Source organism: Oncorhynchus gorbuscha, linkage group LG20 (assembly GCF_021184085.1).
Source record: "Oncorhynchus gorbuscha isolate QuinsamMale2020 ecotype Even-year linkage group LG20, OgorEven_v1.0, whole genome shotgun sequence".
Taxonomy (NCBI): Eukaryota; Metazoa; Chordata; class Actinopteri; order Salmoniformes; family Salmonidae; genus Oncorhynchus; species Oncorhynchus gorbuscha.
The window spans coordinates 24,555,310-24,572,399 of NC_060192.1; the positions used below are offsets into that span (position 1 = coordinate 24,555,310).

Below are 17,090 nucleotides of genomic sequence, written 5' to 3' on the forward strand. Positions count from 1 at the left end.
TGCCTCATTGGCTTGAACACAAGGGAATAGCCGAAAATAAGTGAAGCATCAATACCAAGTGTCTGTAGAACAGAGCGCTTCAGTAAAGCATGAACACATTTCTCTGGGAAGTGAGTCAGTTAGACAATGTTCACTTAACAATCGGGGGCCGTTCCATAAAAGGTGAAAGTTTCACTGAAATAATTATGAAACGAATATGAAGAAAGTCCTTTCGGAGTTACATTCTGCCTTAGTTGTTATGCAGGTGAATGAGGACCCAAAAGCGACTTGGCGAAAACAGAGTTTTTAATCCAGTAAAGTTACTTTACAAACAAAAGGCATAATACTACTCGTAATGACGAGAACAGACTGGAGACTTGATCAAGAACTGCAGGTTGCCTCGGGAAGGCACTTGAACGTAGCAGACTCAGACACCTGCTCACCACGCAGCATCTGAGGGAAACACGACACGACAGGGCAATACATAGACACAGCACGGTGAATAATAGACAAGGATCCGACAGGACAGGAACGGAAAACAAGGGAAGAAATAGGGACTCTAATCAGGGGAAAAGATAAGGAACAGGTGTGGGAAGACTAAATGATTGATTAGGGGAATAGGAACAGCTGGGAGCAGGAACGGAACGATAGAGAGAAGAGAGAGCGAGAGAGTGAGAGAGGGAGGGGGAGAGAGAGGGATAGAAAGAGGGAAAGAACCTAATAAGACCAGCAGAGGGAAACGAATAGAAGGGGAAGCACAGGGACAAGACATGATAATCAATGACAAAACATGACAGTACCCCCCCACTCACCGAGCGCCTCCTGGCGCACTCGAGGAGGAATCCTGGCGGCAACGGAGGAAATCATCAATAAGTGAACGGTCCAGCACGTCCCGAGACGGAACCCAACTCCTCTCCTCAGGACCGTAACCCTCCCAATCCACTAAGTATTGGTGACCCCGTCCCCGAGAACGCATGTCCATGATCTTACGTACCTTGTAAATAGGTGCGCTCTCGACAAGGACGGGAGGGGGGAGGGAAGACGAACGGGGTGCGAAGAAAGGGCTTGACACAGGAGACATGGAAGACAGGATGGACGCGACGAAGATGTCGCGGAAGAAGCAGTCGCACAGCGACAGGATTGACGACCTGGGAGACACGGAACGGACCAATGAACCGCGGAGTCAACTTACGAGAAGCTGTCGTAAGAGGAAGGTTGCGAGTGGAAAGCCACACTCTCTGGCCGCAACAATACCTTGGACTCTTAATCCTGCGTTTATTGGCGGCTCTCACAGTCTGTGCCCTGTAACGGCAAAGTGCAGACCTCACCCTCCTCCAGGTGCGCTCACAACGTTGGACAAACGCTTGAGCGGAGGGAACGCTGGACTCGGCAAGCTGGGATGAGAACAGAGGAGGCTGGTAACCCAGACTACTCTGAAACGGAGATAACCCGGTAGCAGACGAAGGAAGCGAGTTGTGAGCGTATTCTGCCCAGGGGAGCTGTTCTGCCCAAGACGCAGGGTTTCTGAAAGAAAGGCTGCGTAGTATGCGACCAATCGTCTGATTGGCCCTCTCTGCTTGACCGTTAGACTGGGGATGAAACCCGGAAGAGAGACTGACGGACGCACCAATCAAACGACAGAACTCCCTCCAAAACTGTGACGTGAATTGCGGGCCTCTGTCTGAAACGGCGTCTAACGGGAGGCCATGAATTCTGAACACATTCTCGATGATGATTTGTGCCGTCTCCTTAGCGGAAGGAAGTTTAGCGAGGGGAATGAAATGTGCCGCCTTAGAGAACCTATCGACAACCGTAAGAATCACAGTCTTCCCCGCAGACAAAGGCAGACCGGTAATGAAGTCTAGGGCGATGTGAGACCATGTTCGAGAAGGAATGGGGAGCGGTCTGAGACGACCGGCAGGAGGAGAGTTACCCGACTTAGTCTGCGCGCAGTCCGAACAAGCAGCCACGAAACGGCGCGTGTCACGCTCCTGAGTCGGCCACCAAAAGCGCTGGCGAATAGACGCAAGAGTGCCTCGAACACCGGGATGACCAGCTAACTTGGCAGAGTGAGCCCACTGAAGAACAGCCAGACGAGTGGAAACAGGAACGAAAAGGAGGTTACTAGGACAAGCGCGCGGCGACGCAGTGTGCGTGAGTGCTTGCTTAACCTGTCTTTCAATTCCCCAGACTGTCAACCCGACAACACGCCCATAAGGAAGAATCCCCTCGGGATCAGTAGAAGCCACAGAAGAACTAAACAGACGGGATAAGGCATCAGGCTTGGTGTTTTTGCTACCCGGACGGTAATAAATCACAAACTCGAAACGAGCGAAAAACAACGCCCAACGAGCTTGACGGGCATTAAGTCGTTTGGCAGAACGGATGTACTCAAGGTTCTTATGGTCTGTCCAAACGACAAAAGGAACGGTCGCCCCCTCCAACCACTGTCGCCATTCGCCTAGGGCTAAGCGGATGGCGAGCAGTTCACGGTTACCCACATCATAGTTGCGCTCAGATGGCGACAGGCGATGAGAAAAATAAGCGCAAGGATGAACCTTATCGTCAGACTGGAAGCGCTGGGATAGAATGGCTCCCACGCCTACCTCTGAAGCGTCAACCTCGACAATGAATTGTCTAGTGACGTCAGGAGTAACGAGGATAGGAGCGGACGTAAAACGTTCTTTTATAAGATCAAAAGCTCCCTGGGCGGAACCGGACCACTTAAAACACGTCTTGACAGAAGTAAGAGCTGTGAGAGGGGCAGCAACTTGACCGAAATTACGAATGAAACGCCGATAGAAATTAGCGAAACCTAAAAAGCGCTGCAACTCGACACGTGACCTTGGAACGGGCCAATCACTGACAGCTTGGACCTTAGCGGAATCCATCTGAATGCCTTCAGCGGAAATAACGAAACCGAGAAAAGTAACGGAGGAGACATGAAAAGAGCACTTCTCAGCCTTTACGTAGAGACAATTCTCTAAAAGGCGCTGTAGAACACGTCGAACGTGCTGAACATGAATCTCGAGTGACGGTGAAAAAATCAGGATATCGTCAAGATAGACAAAAACAAAGATGTTCAGCATGTCTCTCAGAACATCATTAACTAATGCCTGAAAAACAGCTGGCGCATTGGCGAGACCAAACGGCAGAACCCGGTACTCAAAATGCCCTAACGGAGTGTTAAACGCCGTTTTCCACTCGTCCCCCTCTCTGATGCGCACGAGATGGTAAGCGTTACGAAGGTCCAACTTAGTAAAGCACCTGGCTCCCTGCAGAATCTCGAAGGCTGATGACATAAGGGGAAGCGGATAACGATTCTTAACCGTTATGTCATTCAGCCCTCGATAATCCACGCAGGGGCGCAGAGTACCGTCCTTCTTCTTAACAAAAAGAACCCCGCCCCGGCCGGAGAGGAAGAAGGCACTATGGTACCGGCGTCAAGAGACACAGATAAATAATCCTCGAGAGCCTTACGTTCGGGAGCCGACAGAGAGTATAGTCTACCCCGAGGAGGAGTGGTCCCCGGAAGGAGATCAATACTACAATCATACGACCGGTGAGGAGGAAGGGAGTTGGCTCGGGACCGACTGAAGACCGTGCGCAGATCATGATATTCCTCCGGCACTCCTGTCAAATCGCCAGGTTCCTCCTGAGAAGTGGGGACAGAAGAAATGGGAGGGATGGCAGACATTAAACACTTCACATGACAAGAAACGTTCCAGGATAGGATAGAATTACTAGACCAATTAATAGAAGGATTATGACATACTAGCCAGGGATGACCCAAAACAACAGGTGTAAAAGGTGAACGAAAAATCAAAAAATAAATAGTCTCACTGTGGTTACCAGATACTGTGAGAGTTAAAGGTAGTGTCTCAAATCTGATACTGGGAAGATGACTACCATCTAAGGCAAACATGGGCGTAGGCTTGTCTAACTGTCTGAAAGGAATGTCATGTTTCCGAGCCCATGCTTCGTCCATGAAACAACCCTCAGCCCCAGAGTCAATCAAGGCACTGCATGTAGCACCCGAACCGGTCCAGCGTAGATGGACCGACATAGTAGTACAGGATCTAGATGAAGAGACCTGAGTAGTAGCACTCACCAGTAGCCCTCCGCTTACTGATGAGCTCTGGCCTTTTACTGGACATGAATTGACAAAATGTCCATCAAATCCGCAATAGAGGCACAGGCGGTTGGTGATCCTCCGTTCCCTCTCCTTGGTCGAGATGCGAATACCTCCCAGCTGCATGGGCTCAGTCTCTGAGCCAGAGGAGGGAGATGGTTGCGATGCGGAGCAGGGAAACACCGTTGACCCGAGCTCTCTTCCACGAGCTTGGTGACGAAGATCTACCCGTCGTTCTATGCGGATGGCGAGAGCAATCAAAGAGTCCACACTGGAAGGAACCTCCCGAGAGAGAATCTCATCTTTGACCACTGCGTGGAGTCCCTCCAGAAAACGAGCGAGCAGCGCCGGCTCGTTCCAGTCACTAGAGGCAGCAAGAGTGCGAAACTCTATAGAGTAATCCGTTATGGATCGATCACCTTGGCATAGGGAAGCCAGGGCCCTAGAAGCCTCCCTACCAAAAACTGAACGGTCAAAAACCCGAATCATCTCCTCTTTAAAGTTCTGGTAATTGTTAGAACAATCAGCCCTTGCCTCCCAGATAGCTGTGCCCCACTCTCGAGCCCGGCCAGTAAGGAGTGAAATGACGTAAGCAACCCGAGCTCTCTCGCTAGAGTATGTGTTGGGTTGGAGAGAGAACACAATATCACACTGGGTGAGAAAGGAGCGGCACTCCGTGGGCTGCCCGGAGTAGCAAGGTGGGTTATTAACCCTAGGTTCCGGAGGCTCGGCAGGCCAGGAAGTAACAGGTGGCACGAGACGAAGACTCTGGAACTGTCCAGAGAGGTCGGAAACCTGAGCGGCCAGGTTCTCCACGGCATGGCGAGCAGCAGACAATTCCTGCTCGTGTCTGCCGAGCATGGCTCCTTGGATCTCGACGGCAGTGATACGAGCATCTGTAGTCGCTGGGTCCATTCCTTGGTCGGATCCTTCTGTTATGCAGGTGAATGAGGACCCAAAAGCGACTTGGCGAAAACAGAGTTTTTAATCCAGTAAAGTTACTTTACAAACAAAAGGCATAATACTACTCGTAATGACGAGAACAGACTGGAGACTTGATCAAGAACTGCAGGTTGCCTCGGGAAGGCACTTGAACGTAGCAGACTCAGACACCTGCTCACCACGCAGCATCTGAGGGAAACACGACACGACAGGGCAATACATAGACACAGCACGGTGAATAATAGACAAGGATCCGACAGGACAGGAACGGAAAACAAGGGAAGAAATAGGGACTCTAATCAGGGGAAAAGATAAGGAACAGGTGTGGGAAGACTAAATGATTGATTAGGGGAATAGGAACAGCTGGGAGCAGGAACGGAACGATAGAGAGAAGAGAGAGCGAGAGAGTGAGAGAGGGAGGGGGAGAGAGAGGGATAGAAAGAGGGAAAGAACCTAATAAGACCAGCAGAGGGAAACGAATAGAAGGGGAAGCACAGGGACAAGACATGATAATCAATGACAAAACATGACATTAGTAATACGTTAGTAATAATTATCCCAACAGAAGAAAAAAACTTTTTTTACGCATGCTCATGTACAATTGTTAATTGATACTCTGCTCAGTAGATGTTTATTTAGTCAAAGGCACTAAACCAAGGACACATCGCACTTTAACGTTTGAGGGACCAAAACAAACAAAACACTCCGCTGTAGATCAGAGTCATGTGCAACATTTTCTTTTCAATCCTGCCTGGGTTGTTATTTCACCATGCTTGTCTGACTACAGTATGGCTATACCATCTGTATGTTGTCTGCTTTGACAGGCGCTGGTCCTCTCACTTTGTTGAGTCACCTTCCAGGGCCTGACTAGGATCGTCAATTGGAGGCATATCCAAGCTCTTGGGCCCTAACCCTATTTTAACCTGTCAATTCTGGGGAGTTGGGAGCTACTGGAATGGGGTTGTGGTCAGAGGATATTGTCAGTTATTAAGTGGGAGATGTTAAGTGAGAGAGGTTACATGTTCCTCAGAGGCCCCAGGGTCAAGAGCCAGTGTGTTTGACTGCTGGCCAGACTGTGGAGGGCTGGAGGAGCAGCAGCAGCTGCCGGGCAGAGAGGGCTCTGGTTTGGCTCAACACTCAGGCAGATCCAATAGACGAACCATGGATTTCTAGATTGTGTTTGAGCCAAGGGCTTCTGGATCAGTACACTGGGTCAGTCCACTGTTTCTGAGTCGTATATTGGCCAATGGTGTACTTTAGGGTGCAAGCTGCCAATATGTCAGATACTAAACCACCTTGAATAGATCTGCTCTGTGTTGAGGCTAGAGAACGCTCCCATTAAGCATGCAGAGGAAGATTGAAAAGCGCCTTCTAGCAGGTGACATTTACTTGCGTTTGGCAGGGTGATCAGATTCTGATTGCCAAAGCAATCAAATTGAGGTTTTATTCTAAATAGTTATTGATCTAAGCCCCAAGTCTATTTTGGATCATGCAATGTGAACATTCCCTAGCTCATTCACTTACACATGCTGTATGTAGAGCTAGATGTATTAAAACTGCCTCCAACACCCATGTGTATGACAGGGGTAGGCAACTTGACCCCACCGCTGTCTGGACAGATGGGGGACACATATGTTTGCCGTCTATAAGTGAGACATGATTTTATGTTCCTGTGACTCATTCACAACATCCCACAGACATGACCCATGTCAGTTTGGTAATGGCAAGATAAACACATTGGTTTGTGTTTTATAAAGCTGCTTGTTTTAGCGTGAACTTTGTTCCAGTTTCCTGGATAGCTTTATAGAAATTAGCAGAGCTGTTTTCTATGGCATCTGATTCTGTAGCTGGTTTTAGGCGAAAAGGGGAAAGGAAACAAATGGTTTTAGTCGCTGCTCCCTGGTAGATGTGATGCGCCAGCAGAATGGAGCAGGGAATAGTATAATCTCATATTACGCTGTTTCTCCGGCTCTATGTATTTGTACTCATTTTCTGACGCTTTCCTTTCTCACCCTCTCCCTCACTCCCTTTTGTACAGGACTTTGAACTCACACTGTAAACTCGGAGTACTTTTTAAGATTCAGTGGTTGACCGTTGTATTCATCTGTCTGCAAGGCCAGAGAGGCAACACAAGCAGAGCTTCATAAGGACTCCTAATAAAAGTCTGAGCTGAGTTTTCAGAGCAGTGAGTCCTCTTCAAAAGAGGGCGCCCAATACTCATCAAGACCTCATTAGCTTCAAGTCGATAAAAGAAGAATGCACAGAAATGTTGTTCATCATTAGTGAGCTGAGACTTCGCATCCGTCCCTCCTGAGTCAATCAAAGCTGCATTAGCAACCATTGTTCAACTTGTTCCCTTTCTCTCCTGGACACCTTATCTCCTCTGAGCACAGACAACTGGAAGACACTGAAAAGACGGGGCAAACAAAATAAATCTGTCATATTGTGAAGCCACTAAATGTTAGCAGGCATGTCTTATGATATGCTGCATACCAGTATCTATAGGTTGGTGGTGGGCTCGGCTGAGGAGGTGTGTGAGGGGGTTGTGCTGGGTAGGGAGGGGGTTGCCCTTGGTGGTGGGCACAGCTGAGGAGGTGTGTGAGGGGGTTGGCTAAGGGAGGGGGTTGCTGTTGGTGGTGATGGGTGGCAGTAGGGGGTAATTACTTGACACATTGGAAAGAATTAACAAAAAAACTGAGCAAACTAGAAGGCTATTGGGCCCTAAACAGAGAGCGCACAGTGGCAGAAGGCCTGACCACTGTGACTGACCCAAAATTAAGAAAAGGTTTGACTATTGTCGTGTCTTTACTATCATTAAATTGAAGACTTATAGTTTTTTATCAAATATTCTCTGTAATTAGTATTACGCGATCAACTGATTAATCATGTAACTGTAATTAACTAGGAAGTCGGGGCACCAAGGAAAAATATTCAAATTACAAAGTTATAATTTCCTTAAATAACTTTTCAGAAATTTTATCTGATCAATTAGTCTTCAAATTAATTAATTATTTACTTTACCTCACGTTAGTCTCATTCCAAATGTAAATAGTTGGTTATCTGCACGAACCCAGTCTTCGCTATGTGTCATCCATACATCAATTGTCTTAAATAATTTATTTATTACTAAGTAAGTAATTCACAGAAATGCATAAACAAACAAACAAGGTAAATGTGGTTACAAGAAATGATAGGGGAATGTGCCCTAGTGGGCAAAACCGGCATCACGGCTTGTTAGACAAAAGTGGATGTGGGAGTCAACTGAGATGAGACACTACAAAGTTGATAATTATAACAATTGAAATGCTAATCCTTTGCACATGAATGCTCACTCATTCGGGAACAATTGCAATCAATATATATATATATATACGCTCACTGTGTCATTGGGATCTTTGTTGAAAAGTTTGTTTCTGTTGAAGAGTTTTGTCCGTCTCTCGCTCTATCTTGGTTAGAAGGGATAGTTCAGAGCGACATTCATTCATGTTGTTGTAGAATGGATGTTTCGGCAGTTGTCGTTCTTCGCATTCAATGATACCGAATTCCTAGCTGCAGACTAGTAATTAATATTAAAGACTTGTTCTTATTCTGTCGGTATCGAATGTCTAAGACCACGTGGTATGGTTAAACGATTCCGAAATGGTCTACAACCTTCGACCTCTCCTAATGGAGAAAAACATGGTCTGGTGATAATTTCTCAAAGTTGGGTTTAATTCGGAATTGCAGAAAAGGGGCTGTCCCAGGATGCCTGACCCTAACTGGGCTCAGGGGCGGTCCTCTGATTTAGTTAAAATCAAAAGGGAATTGTATTTTCCTTCATTAAACAGTCCAAAATCATATTACACAATTTTACAAACAGTATCATACTCACTCATTCATATTATACAACAATTAGATGTAAACCTCAGATTACTTAAACAGCGTTATGGTTATGTGGCCACACCGTCTCCCATGAGCTTCCCAAAGTTGTAACAAACTGACCAGTTCGTAGCTGGATTCTTCACCGATCTTTTAATCTTTCTCCGGAACATGAAATTCGTTCGTACCTCAAGTTCTGTGAAGTGGAAGAAATTCCTTCGTGCTTTATGAAAATTGACTCTGCCTCTTATACTATGTGGCCATGTGGCAGCGTCTTTTCAGAAATGTACGACCTCTCTCTGACCACAGCAGCCTAGTTGAAGGAGGCAAGGGGGAGGCAGGGAGAGGGGGATGGGGCTTGCTATACCCAAAGAGGGCAATGTCATGACACTATGTACAGACTCAGTGAGCATAGCCTTGCTATTGAGAAAGGTCACCGTAGGCAGAACTGGCTCTCAAGATAAGAGCGTCTGCTAAATGACTTAAATGTAAATGTAAATGTAGAAGACACATGTGCACACTACCCACAAAATGAGGTGGAAACTGAGCTGCACTTCCGAAACCTCCTGCCAAATGTATGACCATATTAGAGAGACATATTTCCCTCAGATTACACAGACCCACAAAGAAAACAAATCCAGTGTCTAATCATAGCAGCAGGATTTGTGACCTGTTGCCACAAGAAAAGGGCAACCAGTGAAGAACAAACACCATTGTAAATACAACCCGTATTGAGTGGCAAGACAAAAAGTATGTGAACCCTTTGGAAATACCTGGATTTATGCATAATGGGGTGCCAGGTAGTCTAGTGGTTAGAGTGTTGGACTAGTAACCACGAAGATTGCAAGATCGAAGCCCTGAGCTGACAAGGTAAAAATCTGTTGTTCCGCCCCTGAACAAGGCAGTTAACCCACTGTTCCTAGGCCGTCATTGAAAATACAATTCTTTTCTTAACTGACCTGCTTAGTAAAATAAAAAATGAATTGGTCAACATTTTTTTGAGTCTGATCTTCATCTAGGTCACAACAATAGACATACACAGTCTGCTCAAACTAATAACACGCCAACAACGATCTGTTTTCGTGTCTTTATTGAACACACCGTGTAAACATTCACTGTGTAGTTTGGGAAAAGTATGTGAACCTAACTGGTTCACCCTTCTTTGGCAGCAATAACCTCAACCAAGAGTGTTCTGTAGTTGCGGATCAGATCTGCACAACGGTCAGGAGGAATTTTGGACCATTCCTCTTTACAAAACTATTTTAGTTCAGTAATATTCTTGGGATGTCTGGTGTGAAGTGCTCTCTCGAGGTCATTCCACAGCATGACCTCTGGTTGAGGTCAGGACTCTGACTGGGCCACTCCAGAAGGCGTATTTTCTTCTGTTGAAGCCATTCTGTTGTTGATTTACTTCTGTGTTTTGGGTCGTTGTCTTGTTGCATCACCCAACTTCTGTTGAGCTTCAATTAGAGGTCAGATAGCCTAACATTCTCCTGTAAAATGTCTTGGGAATTCATTTTTCTGTCGATGATAGCAAGCTGTCCAGGCCCTGAGCCAGGAAAGTAGCCCCAAACCATGATGCTCCCTTCACCATACTTTACAGTTGGGGTGAGGTTTTGATGTTTGGGTACTGTGCCTTTTTTTCTCCACACATAGTGTTGTGTGTTCCTTCCAAACAACTCAACTGTAGCTTCATCTGTCCACAGAATATTTTGCCAGTAGCGCTGTGGAACATCCAGGTGCACTTTTGCAAACTTCAGAAGTGCAGCAATGGTTTTTTTTGGACAGCAGTGGCTTCTTCCGTGGTGTTCTCCCATGAACACCATTCTTGTTTAATGTTTTACTTATCGTAGACTGGTCAACAGAGATGTTAGCATGTCCTAGAGAGATTCCTGTAAGTCTTTAGCTGACACTCTATGATTCTTCTTAACCTCATTGAGCATTCTGCGCTGTGCTCTTGCAGTCATCTTTGCAGGACAGCCACTCCCAGGGAGAGTAGCAACAGTGCTGAACTTTCTCAATTTATAGACAATTTGTCTTACCGTGGACTGATGAACATCAAGGCTTTTAGAGATACTTTTGTAACCCTTTCCAGATCGACAATTCTTAATCTTAGGTCTTATGAGATCTTTTGTTTGAGGCATGGTTCACATCAGGCAATGCTTCTTGTGAATAGCAAACCCAAATTTTGTGAGTGTTTTTATAGGGCAAGGCAGCTCTAACCAACATCTCAGACTTTTGACTCCAATTAGCTTTTGGAGAATTCATTAGCCTAGTTGTTCACATACTTTTTCCAATGTACACTGTTAATGTTTAAATTATGTATTCAATTTAGACCAGAAAAATACAATCATTTGCGTGTTATTAGTTTTAAGCACACTGCGACCTGGCCAAGATAATGCAAATCAGTGCGACAAAAACAACACAGAGTTACACATGGGATAAACAAACGTACCATCAATAATACAATAGAAAAATCTGTATACAGTGTGTGCAAATTAAGTAAAGAGGTAAGGCAATAAATAGGCCATAGTGGCGAAGTAATTACAATTTAGCATCCTGCAGCACTAATTCCCAAAAGTTTTGGGACACTGTAAAGTCCATGGAGAATAAGATAACCTCCTCCCAGCTGCCCACCGCACTGAGGCTAGGAAACACTGTCACCACCAATAAATCCACGATAATAGAGAATTTCAATAAGCATTTCCACCTGGCTATCCCAACCCCCAACAGTTCTGTACCCCCCGCAGCAACTGGCCCAAGCCCCCCTTGCTTCTCCTTCACCCAAATCAAGACAGCTGATGTCCTGAAAGAGCTGTAAAATCTGGATCCCTACAAATCAGCTGGGCTAGATAATCTGAACCCTCTCTTCCAAAAATGATTCGCCGCCATTGTCGCAACCCCTATTACTAGTCTGTTCAAACTCTCTTTTGTATCGTCAGATTCCTAAAGATTGAAAAGCGCCCGCGGTCATCCCCCTCTTCGAACGGGGAGACACTCTAGACCCAAACTGTTACAGACCTACATCTATCCTACCCTGCCTTTCCAAGGTCCTCGAAAGCCAAGTTAACAAACAGATCACCTACCATTTCGAATTCCACCGTACCTTCTCCGCTATGTAATCTGGTTTCCGAGCTGGTCATGCACCTCAGCCACGCTCAAGGTCCTAAACGATATCATACCCGCCATTGATAACCACCCCCCTCCCCAAAGGTGTGGACTCCGGCCGCAAACCTGACACTATAGGGTAGGGTCCGGGTGGGCATCAATCTTGGTGGCGGCTCTGGTGCAGGACACAGACCCAGCTCCGCCTCTGGCTCCCCCCACTTTGCTGGCGCCTCTGGTGCGGGGACGTTCGTCGCCGACCCCGGACTGGGGACTCGCCGCAGGCCCTGGACTGGGGACCCTCGCTGCAGGCCGCGGACTGGCCCGTTGAACAGGCACAGGACTCACCAGGCTGGGGAGACCTACTGGAGGCCTGGTTATTGGAGCAGGCACAGGACTCACCAGGCTGGGGAGACATACTGGAGGCCTGGTCCATGGAGCAGGCACAGGTCAAACCGGGCTGTGGGGGAGCGCTGGAGATCTGGTGCTTAAAGGTGGCACCACTCGTCCTAGCTGAATGCCCACTTTGGCCCGGCACGTGCGGAGCGCAGGCACAGGACGCACTGGGCTGTGACAGCGCACCAGAGCCGGCGCAGGATACCCTGGGCCGAAGAGGCGCACCGGAGACCAGGAGCGCTGTGCTGGCACCATCCGTCCTGGATGGATGCCCACTCTAGCACGACACATGCGGAGAGCTGGCTCAGAGCGCACCAGGCTGTGAACGCGCACTGGAGACACCGTGCACTTCACCGCATAACACGGTGCCTGACCAGTACCACGCTCCCTACCGTAAGCACAGGGAGGTTGGTGGAGCTATCTAAAAAAAATTGGGAGTCTTCCGGTCTTCCTTGCCAGCCGTGACCCTATGTGTAACGCTGGGCCCCTTTACTAGCTGCTTCCGCCTTCCTCGCTGCTTCCACCTGCTTCCACGGCAGGTGATCCTTTCCAGCCAGGATCTCCTCCCACGTCCAGGATCCCTTTTCTTCCAGAATGTCTTCCCATGTCCACTCTGTCTGCTCCTCCCAGCCATGCCGCATGGTCCATTTGTGGTGGGTTGTTCTGTCACGATCGTCGTCAAGGAAATGACCGGACCAAGGTGCAGCGTGGTAAGCATACATTCTTTTATTTTAAATGTCACCAACAAAACAATAAACAACAAAACAAACATGAAGCTCTGCAAGGCTATACACGCCACTAACAAAGACAACAACCCACTTTGAGAAATGGAAAAAAGGCTGACTAAGTATGATAGACAGCTGTCCCTGATTGAGAATCATACCCAGCCAAAATCAAGGAACCAGAAAGCATAGACTTTGCCACCCGAGTTACACCCTGACCAAACAAACAAAAATAGAGAATAAAAGGATCTCTACAGTCAGTGCGTTACAATAATAGCAATAAGGCACCCTAGTGGTTTCTAGTATATGGCTAATATACCACAGCTAACAGCTGTATCCAGGCACTCCGCAATACTAAATATTTGTATTTATTTAACCATGCAAGTCCGTTAAGAACAAATTCTTATTTTACAATGACGGCCTACCCCAGCCAAACCCTCCCTTAACTCGGACGACGCTGGGCAAATTGTGCACCACCCTATGGGACTCCCAATCATGGCCAGTTGTGATACAGCTCAGGATCAAACCAGGGTCTGTAGTGACACCTCAAGCATTGAGATGCAGTGCCTTAGACCACTGCACCACTCGGGGGTCACTAACAACCCTTAGTCGTGGTATATTGGCCATATGCCATACACCCTCGTGCCTTATTGCTTAATCATAGCAGTCAAACGAGTAAAAATTTCAAGGCCAAATTATATTTTCTCTTGTGACATATTTAAATGAGTTTATTATGTAGGTCATAGTTCGCAAGAATTTATTATTTTGATGAAAACCACATTTTGCTTGGTTACGTTGATATTCCTTCTTAATTGGCTCGATAACATTATGGGAAAATGGTTTATTGTATAAATGTGGCAACTCCTTTCGGAGAGCGATCCTCTTTGGATGCAGAGGGTCTCAAGGAATTGAATTAGATGTCGGTGGAGTTACACAGAGTGCAGCTCTTTTTCTATCCTTTCTCTCTATTTATCAATCAGACCTGCTTCATTTTCAGCAGAGGCCCCTTTGGCTTTGACTGGCGTCTGAGATTAACAGTGCTGTTAGTACTGGTACACTGACAAGGAGATTTCAGAGGTACAGCCAATGTACCCATCCCTTGAAACAACACAATTCCTAGTCTGTCTGCCAGTTGAGGACTTGTGCATGTTAATCCACGAAGTGTACTATGGAAATGGTAGATATAACTGTATAATTTGTTTGAATGCACATCGACATGCCCATGTAAAGTTGTACACTATATATACAAAAGTATGTGGACACCCTTTCAAATTAGTGGTTTTGGCTATTCCAGCCACACCCGTTGCTGACAGGTGTATAAAATTGAACACACAGCCATGCAAGCTCCATAGACGAACATTGGCAGTAGAATGGCCTTATTGAAGAGCTTAGTGACTTTCAACGTGGCACCGTCTTAGATGCCACCTTTCCACAAGTCAGTTTGTCAAATTTCTGCCCTGCTAGAGCTGCCCTGGTCAAGTGTAAGTGTTGTTATTGTGAAGTGAAAACATCTTGGAGCAACAACGGCTCAGCCGTGAAGTGGTAGGCTACACAAGCTCACAGAACTGGACCGCCGAGTGCTGAAGCGTGTTGTGCGTAAAAATCGCCTGTCCTCGGTTGCACCATCACTACCAAGTTCCAAACTGCCTCTGGAAGCAACATCGGCACAAGAACAGTTTGTCAGGAGCTTAATGAAATGGGTTTCCATGGCCGAGCATCCGCACCCACCACCGTGCGCAATGCCGAGCGTTAGCTGGAGTTGTGTAAAGCTCGCCGCCATTAGATTCTGGATTAGTGGAAACGCGTTCTCTGGAGTGATGAATCACGCTTCACCATCTGGCAGTCGATTCTGGGTTTGGCGGTTGCCAGGAGAACGCTATCTCCCTGAATGCATAGTGCCAACTGTAAAGTTTGGTACGGGAGGAATAATGTTCTGGGGCTGTTCATCATGGTTCTGGTTAGGCCCCTTAGTTCCAGTGAAGGGACAACTTAATGCTAGAGCATACAATGACATTCTAGATTATTCTGTGCTTCCAACTTTGTGGCAACAGTTTGTGGAAGGCCCTGTTTCAGCATGACAATGTCCCCGTGCACAAAGCGAGGTCCTTACCGAAATTGTTTGTCGAGATCGGTGTGGAAGAACTTGACTGGCCTGCACAGAGCCCTGACCTCAACCCCATCGAACACCTTTGGGATGAATTGGAACACCGAATGCGAGCCAGGCCTAATCGCCCAACATCAGTGCCCAACCGCACCAATGCTCTCATGGCTGAATGGAAGCAAATCCCAGCAGCAAGGTTACAACATCTAGTGGAAAGTCTTCCCAGAAGAGTGGAGGCTGTTATAGCAGCAAAGGGGGGACCAACTCCATATTAATGAGATGTTCGATGAGCAGATGTCCACATACTTTTGGTCATGTAGTGTATGTGTGTTCATATGAGAGTGCTTGTGTGTGGTGCATGCCTATATGTAAGTGAGTGTTAGCTGTTAGCGGCCATCGGACATGCTTGTTGATAGGGGTCACCTGGAGACAGGTCAGAGAGCAATCCCTCAGGGGGTCTGCGTTTGATTGAAAATGGCACTCATTAGTTCATCAGTGCTGCATCTATGGTGCCCTCCGTCTCACCAGAACATTGTTCACTGAAGAACGGTGGCCAGGGCCACAACGAGATAATTACTTGTCATATTTAAGGTAATTAAGGAAGCGGAGGTTGACTGCATATTTAGGACCTACTTTGTCAATATTATGTGGAAAGAAGGAGGAAGAAATCCCGAGGCAGAGTTTGCAGCAGCTCTGTGACAGGCTTTACTAATCCTTTTGGACTTCAATCGGTCTTTCCATGTCTGAGAGTGGTGTGCTGCCACACAGCACCTCAAATTAAACCCCAACATGTTTGTGTCTTAATCATTGCGGTAGCGATGACTGTGAAGGTTGAATTAGAAAGAGGTTCAATTACCCCTACAGCTCTCTGTGGTTTGAACCAACAGTAGTTCCTCCAATAGTCTGGCCTGAGCTCGTAGTAAAAATGATATTCATTACTAGTGCAGAGGGAAGCTGTGGACAGCCAGACACGTGGTGTTCAGGTGGAGCTGTATTTCTCATGACTAGTCTGAGGAACCACTGGTACAGGAGAGACTCAAAGATGTCTGCTGTGTTCAATTTAAATCTCTCTCTCTCTCTCTCTCTCTCTCTCTGCCTGCAGGGCAGTGGTTGGGCACAGAGAGCCGATGCCTGACGACAGTAGAGACAACATCACTATTTTCACCCGGATCCTGGACAGACTTCTGGATGGCTACGACAACCGGCTTCGCCCCGGACTAGGAGGTAGGCTGGTTTGTTGAGCGAAGACACTACCCACCTCTACCAGAGCCAGACCATACTGCTAATAGTTCATTTTGGGCTCTGCCACAAACAATGTGTAGGATTCTCTCTAAGCTGCTGAGTCTGCCATCCACCACTTTAATAAAACGGTCATACATTATATTGCTTCAAAGAGATCATCAGCTAGCTAGCATATTACCTTTTTGCAATGTCTGTCTGCATCTACTACCCAAAACTATTAAAGCTAGTTTTAACTTGAAGAATCAATCTGCTAATCATAAAGACCTTCTCTAGCTGAATCAGGTGTGTTGTTGCTGGTCTGGGACAAAAGCTTGAACACATGATATGGTGCCCCAGGATCAGGAGTGAAGTACAAATAATATCCATCCAGTTAGAAACAAGCCACTGACCACTGCCTCTACTGAAACAGAGAGCACCTGCAAGTCCTCTCCTCCCTTCCTCCTCACTACCTCCCCGCATTGACAGCCCAGGCTCACCGAGCCAGGAAGCTAGCCGTGGTGTGCAGTGATGGATTTGGAGCTGTGACCCCATGAACAATTGGGTCCCTTGTCAGCTTGACCTCCGTTGATCCTTCAGAGCCATACAGTGGTGTCATTAACAGCTCAGTTTCCCT

The 17,090-nt window shown here is 47.0% G+C and overlaps 1 protein-coding gene across 3 annotated transcripts in view; it reads left to right on the top strand.

Moving 5' to 3' along the window:
* gabra3 (gamma-aminobutyric acid type A receptor subunit alpha3) overlaps positions 1 to 17,090 on the top strand; it is a 150,082-nt gene that overhangs the window by 34,491 nt on the left and 98,501 nt on the right. For all 3 annotated transcript variants that reach the window (XM_046316638.1, XM_046316641.1, XM_046316639.1), the window contains exon 3: positions 16,338 to 16,459. In XM_046316638.1, the coding sequence (XP_046172594.1) occupies positions 16,338 to 16,459 (122 nt within the window). The remainder of the gene's footprint in view (positions 1 to 16,337; positions 16,460 to 17,090) is intronic.